Below are 14,577 nucleotides of genomic sequence, written 5' to 3'. Positions count from 1 at the left end.
TCATATTGGCTTTGCCACTCCCCATTTCTCAGCTCAACATGCTCCTCGAGCAGGGAACCTGCCCACAGAATCTCACACGTAAAATAACCGAAAGGCCTGCCCTGTGTGTGCAGTGCTGTGTGGGGCGAGAGAAGGGAAGGGGTGCTGACTCCTCTGGGCAGGGCCCCTTGGGCGGCCCCATGCCTCCCGGAAGGGATGGCAGCAGCCACCTGTGGATCCCTTAGCAGCTTCACCAGCCCTTGTGCCCCGTGCGAGCAGCCCCACATGACACATTTGTCAATAAGAGACAGAGAAATGGGCAATGGGAAGAGTTTTATTGTCCGGGAAGAGGTGCAGACTCAGACCATAAAAGAAGGGCAAGGAAGAGAGAGGCAAGGGCCATCTAGCAACTCCCTGTCCCTGGGGACCTGGGCCCATCCAGCAACACTCCTCTGCCAGGGACCAGCACCTGGCCAGCAACCCCCCATCCTCTGGGTACCAGGGCCCATCCAGCAACTCCCATCCCCAGGGGTTGGGGCTGTCCAGCAACCCCACCCCCCATCCCTGGGTACCAGGACACATCCAGCAACCCTCCCCGTCCCTAGGGACCATCCAGCAACCCTCTGCCCCCCGGGAACCAGGATCTATCCAGAACCCTCCTGCCCTTATACCTCCCATGTGCCGCAGGTCGGGTAAGGCCCAGCCAGCACCCTCCCCCGCGCATTCCATGTGCTGCGTAAAGCTCCGAGTACACAGACCCCAGGATTGGCGCGTGAGGGGTCTGAGTGCACAGAGGGTGCAATGTACCTAGAACCACATACTGCATCTAGCCCTCGTTCGGAAGAGCTTCCATAGGAAGCAGTAGAGTGCCCACGATATAGTCCTAGAGTAGAATTGAGATGTAGATGCCCTGGATAGAAAACTAAACCAAGCCCAGGGAGGGTTTAGTTTAGCCAGGATTATTGCAGACTGGAAAATGGCTTTAACCCCTCCCCCCACATCCCGCCATCCTCCAGTTCATCTGGCGCTGCTGGAAGGCGACCTCGGGCCAAATCCTGCTGTCACATGTGCTGGTGTAAATCCAGACTATCCCTACTGGGACCAACGGAGTGCCTCTGGATTTCCTCTGCCATAACTGAGAGCGGACTCTGGCCTCGCCTGCGAACCGGCATGGGTCTCAGACACACAAGTAACAGCAGCATTGGGTGGAGCTCTTTGCCCCTGCCCCACGGAGTGGGGCCCCTCAGTGAGCTCCGGCTACATGCCCCCTTGAAGAGTCTTGGCAGCGTGGCCACCTCTGGGCTGGGCTTTCTGTGCTTTGAGACCATTTTTGCGTGTCTAAAGTCAGACATAGTAAACCAGCTTTGAACACGGTAGAAAATTGTATTTACAAAGGGGAGCAAGAGGCCCGCTTTCCTCTCCAGCCTGTGCCAGTCCCTCCGCTTCGAGCAAGTCTCTGCCTCTGGGGACAGCTCAGTGCGTCCAACAACCTCAGTGCACTGGCCTGCTGCCTTCCAAAGCCCCGCATCGTGCCGGGGCGCGCTCACCAGCAGGGGGCGCAAGCAGGGAGCTGGCGCAGCTCCTGTCAGGGTGGCGTGGAGAAGCCCTCACCTGCTGGGCAGCCTGGATCTGACAGCTGGGCACAGCCTTGGGCAGGGGCATGGTGTGTTCGCAGCTCGGCGTGCTGCTGGGAGCAGTGCCGCTGGTGACTCTCCAGGGGAGGCTTGGCCAGGCTCTGTGAACACAATGAGGCAGACTGGCTCGGGCAGCCCCTGGCTGTTTTTAGGCAGTGTAGGAACAGAGTTCAATACAGCCCCCTCAGACGCGGAAGAAGATGTGACAGGACCGTGAGAGGGGACACGGCCCCTCATGCGGCACAAGACTGACCTCTGCTCCGGAGGAAAACCTGAGCGTGTAGCCCTAAGACACATGCTCTCCCCTCGCCCTGGCCTGCCTGTGCTGGGTTCAGTGCTGGTGCATTCAGGAAGTGGAGACTTCCTAGCGGGTTCCGGGTTCTCCTTTGACAGCACGTCTCACGTCTCCCCTAGCAGGCGCCAGCGCTCCTGGGCCCCTCTCCCCAGCTCCAAGGAAGTCCCCTCCGCTCACAGCACCCGTGAAACTGCCGCAGGAGGCTCAAGATGGTCCAGTTTCCCGGTGACTCTCCTGAGAGCAGTGCTGGAGGTCTTGGGTAGAGCAGGAACCATCACAGGGTGGTGGGAGTGGGCGCTTTGCTGTCTCTGCCATGCAATGGTGTGGGAGGCCCTGCTAGGCTCAGAGATCCAGCTAAGCCTCCGGGTAGTACAATAGCAGCTCAGACACAGGCGGCAGCAGCGCATGGAAGAGACTTGCCCGGCTGCTCCCGCCATCGCTGTCAGTCAGTGCTACTCCCTTTGCAAGGCCCAGCCTGGTCAGCACGCCCCGTGTGGTTAGCTTGCTGGAGCAGCTTGGTAGTGCTGCTCCCTTCTATTGCACAGCCCCTAGCTAGGCCATGCTAGGAGCCCCGGCCCCGCAGGGACACAGGATGGAAAATGAAGTGGCCTGCCCTGCTCTGGAGGCTGCTCCTACCTTCAGCCAGAGGAAGGAGCCAGCAGATTCAGCAATGTACCTGGAAAGCTCTTCCACTTTCCCTTGGGAGCGCGACTCACAGCAAGGCAACAGAAAGCCCCAGTGGCTCAAGGTTCTGGCTTGGCGCTTCTCCCGCTGGCTTTGCTCGGCACTCTGCCAGGATCAGTGCTTTTGGACTGCCAGCTGCTGGGTCTGGGGAGCTGGCGATTAGAGATGCCGCCTGGGGCCACTGGTGTTCAGCAGCTGAGACCTCATGATCTGGATGCTGCTCAGAATCTTCTTCTGGTGCCCCATGAGGGTGATCCCCAGGCTCCGAACGTCACTGTGAAAACAAAGGGAACGTCAGAACCCCGGCTCCCCCTGTGCTGCAGGCCAGGCCACGGGGCTCCCCCTCCGCTGGCTCAGCTGCACTCACCTGCCAGTGGCGGAGCAGCCATTGTCTGGTCCTGAGGGCTGACGTGCTGTTCTCAGGAGTGACTGGCTGTCTTTGGCCCACCCCAGGGCCCCTGCCCCTGTGCCATCCCCAGGGGGAGAGGGAGGCAGAGGGGAAACAGCTCCTGACAGGCTAAGAGCAAGTAAGAGCGATGCTCTGAAATTGGATTCTGTTTAATGAGTTGCTCACAGATAACCCAGTCAGACACACAGACCGATGGACAGACAGCCCTCTCCACTCAGAAGCTTCTCTGATGTGTCCAGGAAACTCTGATTAGCATCCCCTCATTCTGCAATCATGCTGTGCAATGGCCTGACTGTCACTGAGCTTCCACTGTGTAGCCTCCCATCCAACCCTGCTGAACACACCATCTTGTCACACACACACAAGTGCACAGAGCCCTATGCACGCACGCACACACACACATGGAGCCCTACGCATCACACACAGCCTTATGTATGTGACGCAGCGGGGGTGGAGTGTTGACCTGGGAATGTGGCAGGGGAGTCTCACTGGGGATGGGAGACCTGAGGGCCTGTAACCTGAGCCAGGAGGGGGAGGGGAAGGTAACACCTCTGCCCGGGAATGTGGACAGAGGCTGCAGGAGAGAGCCTGCTAGGGGGATTTAGTTTTCAGTTTGGTGCTGGGTGGTGGAACGCAGGGAACCCCAGGGCTGGGGTCTAAGGTCCCTGCTCCCACAGAAGGACTTGACTGAGGGGTCCTGGTGGTACCCACAAGCTCTGTTTTAGACTGTGTTCCTATTGTCCAATAAACCTTCCGTTTTACTGGCTGGCTGAGAGTCACAGTGAATCCCAGGAAAAGGGGTGCAGGCCCCGGACTCTCCCAGACTCCGTGACAACTGGTGGTAGCAGTGGGATCTACTGCACCTTGTGAACAGCGCTTCCTGCAGTAAGTGACTGGGGAACAGTAAAATGAAGGGGGATTGACGGGGACCAGGCGTGCTGAAGATTCAGAGAGAGAGACGGTTTCCGGGGGCGGTTAACCCCTGGGAGTGTGTGACCAGAGAGAAGGATTTTTGCAGTAACAGGGGCCCGCGGGGGATTGCAGCGAGCGGTCCCAGGGGCGGAGGACTCTGCAGCTCGACCCTGGCAAAGAGGTGGTGACCTCAAGAAGGACCGGAACCCTAGGGGTTCTTCCTGGAAACCATGGAAAGCTGTCCCGGCCTGCAAGTGGTCAGTAGGGAGATGTATGCTAAACGCCTAAAGAGCGACTTGGTGGAGTTGTGCAGGCAGAGGGGGCTGCACATTGTGAGGTCCACCAAGGAACAGCTGATTGTCCAGTTGGAGGAGAGGGATCGCTTGGATGACCCGATCCCTGTCCCTGAGGTAAGCCGCCCGGTAGATGCAGCGTGGGCCCTGTGGCCTGACCGGGCTGGGAGGGTTCAGACTGCCTCCGAGGACATCCCGAGACCCTTCCTACCTATGCCTAGGGGAGGGGCTAGGGGAAGCCCAGCGAATACCGAGGGCACCCTGACCCCGGCAGCCAGCAGGGGATCCTCCTGGCAGAGCTCCCCATCCCTGGAGCGGAGGCGGCTGAAATGGGAGAGGGAGATGAAAATGAGGGAGCTGGAGGATCATGAAAAGCAGCATCAGCATGAGCGGGAAGAGAAGGAGAGGCAACGTCATCATGAACTGGAGCTGGCCAGGCTGAGGAGCAGTGGGGCCCTGGCTGCGGTGAGTGAGGGGGGACCCAAGACTGCAAAGAGCTTTGATAAGTGCCTCCTGGCCCAGCGTAAGGAGGGGGAGGACATAGATAGCTTCCTGACAGCCTTTGAGAATGCCTGTGAGATGCACAGGGTTGACCCTGCAGACAGGCTCCAGTTTCTCACCCCCTTACTGGACCCCAAAGCCGTGGAGGTGTACAGCCGAATGAAAGGGGCGGAGGCAGGGGACTACGAACTGTTCAAACAGGCCCTGCTCCGTGAGTTTTGGCTGACCCCCGAGATGTACTGGAAAAGGTTCCGGAGTCAGCGTAAAACGCTTGAGGTCACATACCTACAACTGGTCAACCGAATGCAGGGATATACCCACAAGTGGACAGCTGGGTAGTAGGGAGGAGTCCCAAAAGAACAGGCCCCCCACGATGCAGAGAGAGAGTCACCATGGGACCTCCCAGCGGGGAAATGTGGAGAACCCCCTCCCAAGGGGAACGCCTGGTGTCAGCACCCTCCAACCTGCTCGAGGGGACCAACGTGACCTGAGCTGCTATCACTGGCCAGAGAGGCCACGTATGGACCCAGTGCCCCAGGCTCAGGGACAGACTGAGCAGACCCAACCTACCCAGGGTTAACTGGGTAGGGACCCAGCTGGACGAGGGGCAGACAGCCCAGGCAAGGGGGGCTGCCAGCTTACCACATGCTCAGGAGGGAAGAATACCCCCGGCCAGCTCCACCAGAGGGCTGGAGGCTCTGGACTCAGGATTGTCGGTTTACAGGGTGGGCGCAGGGCTGTCCCTCCGGAGAGAGTGCCTTGTTCCCCTGGAGGTGGATGGGAGGAAGGTCAATGGATACTGGGATATGAGCGCGGAGGTGATGCTGGCCCGGCCCGAGGTGGTGGCCCCAGATCGGGTGGTGCCCAACACCTACCTGACCCTGACGGGGATGGGTGGGACCCCATTCAAGGTGCCCGTGGCAAGGGTACACCTGAAATGGGGCGCCAAGGAGGGCCCCAAGGACGTGGGGGTGCACCACCATTTGCCCACTGAGGTTTTGATGGGGGGGGGCCTAGAGGACTGGCCAAGCAACCCCCAGACCGCCCTGGTTGTGACCCATAGCCAGAGCCGGTGAGGGGCACTGCGCCCTGACCTTGGGGAGGGTGCCACACCGGAGGCGCAGGACCCTACCCTGGTGGGGAGGGAGCACCGAGGGGCATGGCTCAGAGAGCCTGTGACCTCAGACCCGGCCAGTGAGAGGGAACCGGTCCCCATCCCTTCCCCAGCCGCTGAGTTCCAGGCCGAGTTGAGGAAAGATCCCTCCTTGCGGAAGCTCAGGGACCTGGCCGACCTCAGTGTGGTACGGACCATGAGGAGAGGTTGCCAGGAGAGGTTCCTGTGGAGAAGGGGTTCCTGTACCGAGAATGTGCTCCCCGAGGGGAAGTGGAGTCCTGTGGGATCAGGAGGCAGCTGGTGGTCCCCCAGAAGTATCGCCGCAGGCTCCTGTCCCTGGCCCATGACATCCCCCTCGCAGGGCACCAGGGAATCCGGCGCACCCGGCAGAGGTTGCTACAGAACTTTTACTGGCCTGGGGTCTTTACCACGGTCCGGCAGTATTGCCAATCCTGCGACCCTGTCAGAGGGTGGGGAAGGCCCGGGACAAGGGGAAAGCGGCTTTGAGACCTTTGCCCACCATAGAGGAACCTTTCCAGAAGGTGGCCATGGACATCGTGGGGCCTCTCAGCAAGATGACCCGGTCAGGGAAGAAATACATTCTGGTGGTGGTAGATTTCGCCACCCGCTACCCCGAGGCAGTGCCCTTAGCTTCCATTGAAGCCGACACCGTGGCGGATGCGCTCCTGACCATTTTCAGCCGAGTGGGGTTCCCCAGGGAAGTCTTGACAGACCAAGGGTCCAACTTCATGTCGGCCCTGCTCCGGTGCTTGTGGGAGAAATGTGGGGTCCGGCACAACTGGGCCTCAGCTTATCACCCCCAGTCCAATGGGCTGGTGGAGTGGTTCAATGGGACGCTAAAGATGATGCTGAAAACCTTTATGAACCAGCACCCGCAGGATTGGGACAAATACTTACCTCACCTGCTGTTCGTGTAAGGGAGGTGCCTCAGGAGTCTACCGGATTTTCGCCTTTCGAACTGTTATATGGAAGGAGGGTAAGGGGCCCCCTGGACCTGATGAGAGATGAATGGGAGGGGAAGGCCACTCCCAATGGAGAGTCAGTGGTGGAATATGTCCTGATCTTCCGAGAGAGACTTGCTGAACTCATGGGCCTGGCCAGGGAGAATCTGGCCAGAGCCCAGAAGAAGCAGAAGGTCTGGTATGACCGCACGGCGTGGGCCCGTGCCTACGTCACCGGGGATCAGGTGATGGTTCTCATCCCCGTGAGAAAGAACAAACTACAGGCCGCCTGGGAGGGCCCTTTCAAGGTCGTCAAGCAGCTAAATGAGGTAAACTATGTGGTGGAGCTGTCGAACCGGGTGCACCACCGCCGGCTGTACCATGTGAACATGATGAAGCCATATTATGCCAGGGGGAATGTGGTGTTGGCCGTGTGTGGACAGTGGGAGGAGCAGGGAGGTGACCCTTTAGTAGATCTATTCCCTGGGACCAGAGCGGGTTCACCCCTGGAAACAATTCCTCTCTATGATCAGCTAACCCCTGCCCAGCAAGCTGAGGTCAGGGGGGTGCCGCATCCGCACCGACAGCTGTTTTCCAACCAGCCTGGATGCACTAATCTGACTGTCCACTGGGTGCAGACCGGATCGCACCCGCCGATAAAATGCTTCCCCTTCCTAGTCACAGGGAAAACTGCTCAGGACCTGGAAAGAGAGGTCAGGGACATGTTGGCTTTGGGGTGATCCAGCCATCAGCCAGCCCTTGGGCCTCACCCGTGGTGCTGGTCCCCAAAAAGGACGGGTCGATCCGGTTCTGTGTGGACTATCGGAAGCTCAATGCCATCACTGTATCGGATGACTACCCTATGCCCAGGCCTGATGAGCTCCTAGACAAATTGGGAGGAGCTCGATACTTTACTACCATGGACCTTACAAAGGGCTACTGGCAAGTGCCGCTGGATGCAGATGCCCGGCTGAAATCGGCCTTTATCACCCCTCTGGGGCTCTATGAGTTCCTGACCCTGCCTTTCGGCCTCAAGGAAGCACCGGCCACCTTCCAGCGCCTGGTGGACCAGCTACTGAGGGGGATGGAGGACCATGTGTCCCAGGTTAGACAAGTGCTGGACCGACTCCAGGAGGCTGGGCTGACTGTAAAAGCAGAGAAGTGCAAGGTGGAGATGGCTGAAGTATCTTACCTGGGCCATTGGGTGGGGAGCGGCCGCCTAAAGCCGGAACCAGCCAAGGTGGAGGTGATCAGAGTGGCCCGCTCCCTACACCAAAAAACAGGTCCAAGCCTTTATTGGGTTGGCAGGATACTATCTAAGGTTTGTGCCTCGTTTTATCGCCATAGCCACCCCCATCACCGAGCTATGCAAGAAGGGGAAGCCAGACAAGGTGGTCTGGACCAAGCAGTGCCAAGAGGCTTTCCGGGCACTGCAGGAGGCTCTGGTCAGTGGCCCACTTCTGGCAAACCCAGACTTTGACAAGCCCTTTATGGCGTTCACCGACACCTCAGACATGGGACTGGGGGCGGTGTTAATGCAGGAGGATGAAAAGGGGGAGAGACACCCCATCGTGTACCTGAGCAAGAAGTTGCTACCCCGGGAGCAACACTACGCGGCCATCGAGAAGGAGTGCATGGCCATGGTGTGGGCCCTCAAGAAACTAGAGCCATATCTCTTCGGGCGACACTTCACCATGTACACCAACCACTCTCCCCTGACCTGGCTGCACCAGATGAAAGGAGCCAATGCCAAACTCCTGAGGTGGAGCCTGCTCCTGCAGGATTATGACATGGACGTGGTCCATGTGAAGGGAAGTGCCAACATAATAGCGGATGCGCTGTCCCGGAGAGGGGGCCCTGAACTTCCCCAGGTCACTGGTCAGAGTGACCCCGCTCAGATCAGTCTCGAAGGGGGGAGAGAAGTTGTCACAGAGTGTGGGGGAGTCCGAGGCCTGCACCCCTGTTCCTGGGATTCACTGTGACTCTCAGCCAGCCACTAAAACGGAGGGTTTATTGGACAATAGGAACACAGTCTAAAACAGAGCTTGTGGGTACCACCAGGACCCCTCAGTCAAGTCCTTCTGTGGGAGCAGGGACCTTAGACCCCAGCCCTGGGGTTCCCTGCGTTCCACCACCCAGCACCAAACTGAAAACTAAATCCCCCTAGCAGGCTCTCTCCTGCAGCCTCTGTCTACATTCCCAGGCAGAGGTGTTAACTCCCCCTCCTGGCTCAGGTTACAGGCCCTCAGGTGTCCCATCCCCAGTGAGACTCCCCTGCCACATTCCCAGGTCAAAACTCCCCCCTCCCTGCTGCGTCACACCACACAGAGCCGTATGCACACGCATGCACAAACACACACAGCCCTATGCATGTGCACACACACACACACACACACAGAGCTCAGCATCACCTTGGTGCATTGGCTCAGGACTGACTCATAAAGAAGAGCACCAAGGAGAGACGCACCAACTCCACTTCCTTCAGTATCTGGATTTTCTCCCCTCCAGGTGCTAAGTAGGCCTAACACTGCTTAGCTTGTAAGATCTACAGAGCCCAAGGTAGGAGGGCAGCAGAAGGTGATGGGGTGACCAGTGGTGCCATCCCCTACATCAGTCACTTCTCCCCCTTCATACTCACTCGATGTTCATCCGCATCACCATCCCCAACGAGGAATACCCCGCCACCGCGAAGTTCTCCCGATAGCGCCCCAGTTTGATGGAATCCAGCCAGTCCTCCACGGTGAAACGGCTCGTGAAATCAAAGAAACCTCTGTCAAAGGGAGTTTGGGTGAACCTAGAAGACAAGAGAAAAGGCATAAACTTAGTGCTAAGGGGCGGATCAGCGAGTGGAGTCAAGGTACCAAGAAAGCAGCCATAGCCCAGGCTGTGCAGCTGGGGATGGCAGTCTGACACCCCAGCATTATTCTATCATTGCACAATTACCGCTCCCCACGGCTTGTGTTTCCACAAGAAGTGAAGGTCAGGGGTAAGAGGGCTGGGGCCCTCTCTGGTCAGGCAGAGCCAAAGAGAGGGTTACTGGAGGGTTATCCACATTGCCAGGGCCTAGTATTGTGTATGCACTTCGGTGCCCGTGTGTATTTTGTGTGTACAACTGAGCTTTGTGTGGAGATGGGCTGGGCATGTGAATCCAAGTGTGTGAAATGCAGCTGCTCCACTCACGGCTGAGCCTATTTTCAAGAGACATCTTTTCCAAGCTATGGCTGTGGCAGGCCTTACCGGTTCACTGTGGCTGTGCACTTGAGATGCTCAGGGTTGCGGATGAGCTTGTCCAGGATGCTGACGATCTGGGAGAAGCGTGGCCGCTCACTGCGATCCTTCTGCCAGCAGTCCAGCATGAGCTGGTGCAGGGCTGTAGGGCAGCCCATGGGAGCAGGCAGGCGGTAGCCCTCCTCCACTGAATTAATGACCTGAAAGATAGGTTTGCTCAGGGTGAGCACAAAGCCCTCCCAGAGCGCACTCTGTGAGGGCCTGGCTCTTTGCTCCAGAGCTCTGCGTAGCCAGCCACAGACTGAACTCGCAGAGCAGCTGCAGCAGCAGCTCAAGCAGCAACCAATGGCCACCGGTGGTAGCAGGCCCCTGTTCTCTGGAGGTCTCACGCTGAACACACCATCCCTTGGGCTGACTGGCTCTTTGCGCCAACCCCCTCCCACTCTCCAACCCCTCCCTTCCTTTGTCTTTTCCATCTCGGCAACCCCCTAACACAACCTCACCTAAAGCACATATATAACACGCAGTGGGGACACCCCGTAACAAGCAGTGGGGTGGGGACACCCTGTCACACGCAGCGGGGCAGGGACACCCCGTCACACACAGCGGGGCGGGGACACCCAGTCACATGCGGCGGGGCGGGGGCACCCAGTCACACGCGGCGGGGCGAGGACACCCAGTCACACGCGGCGGGGCGAGGACACCCTGTCACACGCAGTGGAGAGGGGACACCCAGTCACACGCAGCGGGGCGGGGACACCCAGTCACACGCGGCAGGGCGGGGACACCCAGTCACAAGCAGCAGGGCAGAGACACCCAGTAACACACAGCGGGGTGGGGACACCCAGTCACATGTAGCAGGGAGGGGACACCCAGTCACACGCAGCAGGGCAGAGACACCCAGTCACACGCGGCGGGGGCACCCAGTCACACGCGGCGGGGAGGGGACACCCAGTCACATGCGGCAGGGTGGGGACACCCAGTCACACGCGGTGGGGTGAGGACACCCAGTCACACGCAGCAGGGCAGAGACACCCAGTCACACGCAGCGGGGTGGGGACCCCCAGTCACACGCGGTGGGGAGGGGACACCCAGTCACAAGCAGCAGGGCAGAGACACCTAGTCACATGCGGCGGGGCGGGGACACCGAGTCACACGCGGCGGGGCGGGGACACCCAGTAACTTGTCGCCGTGAGCCCTCATGACCTCTCCATTAACATGAGGTGCCGCCCCTAGCAGAGGGAGGGAGGGAACCGGCCTGATACCAGCCCAGCCGGAGGCAGGATGACGCTCCCTTACATCACGGTTGGTCATGTTCCAGTAGGGCCGCTCCCCATAGGCCAACACCTCCCACATGACGACGCCGTAGCTCCACACGTCGCTGGCTGAGGAGAACGTGCGGTACGCGATGGCCTCGGGGGCCGTCCAGCGGATGGGGATCTTCCCCCCCTGAAACACAGAACACAGGGTAACCGTCCATGACAGGCCCCACCCAGGGCAAAGAGCTGGCACCTGGGCAGCAAGGCCATTCCGCAGTTATTGTGGAGAGCTGGAGCTGGGCCTCACTGCCCCGAGCAGGAGCTGGGGTCAGGCATGCATTGGGAGTGTCCACTTGCATCAGCCTGGAACCTGCCATTGGCATCTCCGTGACCGCCAGCACGCCCAGTCTGTTACAGAGACCCACCGACTCTGAACCTTTTGTGCTTTCAAACACCATGGAGTCTCCTGGGTCTCCCAGCAAAAAGCTCCCAGGCCTGGTCTTGCTTAGCCTAGTTCCCTCCATTCTTTGAGACCAAACAAACAGGCCCCAAGCCCTGTCAGTGCTGAGGGTCCAACCCGCAGCCACTAGGTACACACAGCATTATGTAAGGGGCCTGTTGCCCCCTTACTAACATTCAGTGGGGGTGTTTTAGTTGCTAGCTCCCAGTACTCAAAGGGGAAGGGTCGATGGGGAATCAGGACCCTGAGACTGATAGTCCCCCGGGGCAATGGGGAGAAGCCAATGCTCCAGGTCAGCCTGAATGACAGGGCGGGCAGGCTAATCAGGGAGTCAGGAGGCCAGGGAGGTCCCCTCCTCCGTGTGAGCTAGAATTGCCTGGGTCAGACAGAGGGGGGCCGAGCTAAGGAGAAAGCAGGGCCCAAGCTAAACTGGGGAGCAGAGTTGTGCCAGATCCAGAGAGAGCAGACCCTGTCCTGGGAGCAGAGCTGCAGTCCCAAAGCCAGAGGCACAGCCCAGAGAGAGCAGACTTGCCCTGGGAGCAGAGCTGCAGCAACCAGAGCCAGAGGGGCCAGAAAAGCAGCCCACAAAGCAAGTCAGGGCTGGGAGCAGAGTCACAGAAGCAGCCTGCAGAGCAGACCTGTCCTGGGAGCAGAGCTGCAGCAACCAGAGCCAGAGGGGCCAAAGAAGCAGCCCAGGGAGCTGGAGGCAGAGCGGCAGCAGTGCTGAGACAGAGTGGTGGAGCTGGGGCTGGAGCAGTCCGGAGCCGGGTGCAGTGAGCAGCTGGGGAGAGCGAGGGGGACCCTGGGCAGCGGGCCCAGCACAGGGAGACACCTCAGCCAAGAGGCTCTGCAGGCCAGGCTTGGATCGTAACCCCAACAGGGTGGAGGCGACACTGGGAAGAAGGGTCCTACCACTTAGAGCCTGAGAGCGTGTAGCCACCACCAGAGCAAGTGTCCAACCCACAGCATCCCTACAGCACAGCCAGGGCCGGAGAAGGAGGCCTGGGACTTACAAGGAACAGACTGTGAACTGCCCTGACGTTCCAGGGACACTGTTTGTGATGTTCCCTGCCACAGAGCGGAGTGATGTGTTTCCTTTAACCTTTCCCATTTTTCCTTATTCTTTTAAAAATTAATTGTTGATTAAATAACTTGCATTTGCTTTAACTTGTATGCAATGGTCAGTGGGTCAGAGAAGTGCCCAGTGCAGAGAGAGTACCCCGGAGTGGGGACACCCTAGCCCCTGTCCTAGGTGACCACAGCAGGGTTGGGGATCGAGCCCCCCAGGAATCCTGGGCCCAGCCTTGTTGGGGTTACGAGGACTCTGCCAGACAGGAGAGGGGAAGGGTAGTCCTCAAGGACAGGGAGGCCTCTGGGCAAAGGAAGTGGGAGCAAGGAGTCAGATCCTTTTGCTAGCCCACTTCACCGGGGTCGTGCAGAAGCCAGGAAAGTTCCCCACAATAGCGGGACAGTTCCCCCGCTTACAATTAGCTAGACTTATAGCAGCCCTAAGAACCAGTGGACCCCGGGCAGGGCCTTTCCCAGTGTAACGTTGCTGGTGGGGCTATAGAGACTGAGCCTAGAACAGGCAGCTCCCCACTCACCCCCTCAGGACATGACATGGCTTTCTGGTTCGGTGACCAGCATCAGCAACACTGCAGGGCCTGAATGTAAATCTCCCTTCCTTTCACTGGGTCAGAGAGCTCATCTAACTGGGAAGGTCATACGATTCCTCCTCCCTCCCATGAATTGTTAGCAGCTCCGTTCTCTCCTGGGCCTTGTCTACACTGGCAAAGTGGGACCCATAATTCACTACTGGTAGCAATAGTGTAGGCAGGGGTCAGGCACTTCCATCACTGTGTCAGCTACCCCAGCTCAGAACAGGGTTAGCCAGAAGACACGCTGAGCCCTAGCCTGGCTACGTGGGCGCATTCCCAGGGTGAGTGAGGAGTCCTGGCTTTGCCAGTGCAGATGCAGCCCTGCCATCCTGTCACAGGGGTAACTCTGGAACAGTTAGTAATGGCAGCATGAGAACACAGGATTGGCTTCTAACGCCAGACTCTGGGCAGGCGCTGATGCTGAGCAAATGTGTTCATTTCAAATATGACCTGACCCAAACCTTGGTAAAGAGGCTGAATTTTAAATACCATTTCTTGCCCCTGCATCAGGCTCGAGACCGGATGTACACCCATCGCTAGCACCCACTGAAGCAAAGCTGAATGAAGTTGTCTGCCCAGAACATCTGGAAACCCTCATCTAGTGACTCTCTCAGTGGCAAATGCCCACGTTGGGTAAAGCTTGCCCTAGTCTACCCTAGAGTGCCCCCAATATATTCAAAGAAAGGGCATGGGACAGGTGGTAGATCTGGAAACTGGAGCAGGATTGACAAGGGCCAATGACCAGCTCAGGGCTTGTGTCATGTGACACATCCCAGCCCTACCAGGATAATCTCATGGTGTCACCAAGGCCGAGTACCGAGAGTTTTGCTTGCACGCAGGACTGAACCTGAAAGCACCAAGAATTTAGCCTGGCTGCTGGAAGGCCTCCACCAGCAGGTGTCCCACAGAGCTGGATATAAGGAAGACAATAAGACAGAGAGTAGGCTAATGTTTAGACTCCTCAAAGCCTAGAATCTGGGCTCCTTCTCCCTACATCTCACTGAGGAACGCAGCCTCTGCCTTGAAGGTGTCTGGTGCGGTGCTGCAGGGTGTCCAGCATGCAAGCCCGGCAGGGAGAACAAGCCCAGAAATTATTAGTCATTGGAAGATGCATGTGTCACGGAGTCCCTGTGCGATGCTCTGGAACTGCTCCCCATGAAGCCAGTCAGGACTCTGGGGCAGTCTCCTT

The 14,577-nt window shown here is 58.6% G+C and overlaps 1 protein-coding gene across 3 annotated transcripts in view; it reads right to left on the bottom strand.

The window, feature by feature from the left end:
• Positions 1 to 295: 295 nt before the first annotated feature.
• EPHA8 (EPH receptor A8) overlaps positions 296 to 14,577 on the bottom strand; it is a 137,636-nt gene continuing 123,354 nt past the window's right edge. For all 3 annotated transcript variants that reach the window (XM_048824902.2, XM_048824903.2, XM_075120994.1), the window contains 4 exons: positions 11,311 to 11,460; positions 10,021 to 10,211; positions 9,422 to 9,577; positions 296 to 2,866 (listed from right to left, as the gene is read on the bottom strand). In XM_048824902.2, the coding sequence (XP_048680859.2) occupies positions 2,752 to 2,866; positions 9,422 to 9,577; positions 10,021 to 10,211; positions 11,311 to 11,460 (612 nt within the window). In that variant the 3' untranslated portion in view covers positions 296 to 2,751. The remainder of the gene's footprint in view (positions 2,867 to 9,421; positions 9,578 to 10,020; positions 10,212 to 11,310; positions 11,461 to 14,577) is intronic.

Source organism: Caretta caretta, chromosome 18, assembly GCF_965140235.1.
Source record: "Caretta caretta isolate rCarCar2 chromosome 18, rCarCar1.hap1, whole genome shotgun sequence".
NCBI classification, from domain to species: domain Eukaryota; kingdom Metazoa; phylum Chordata; order Testudines; family Cheloniidae; genus Caretta; species Caretta caretta.
This window is presented reverse-complemented; position numbering and strand designations above follow the sequence as displayed.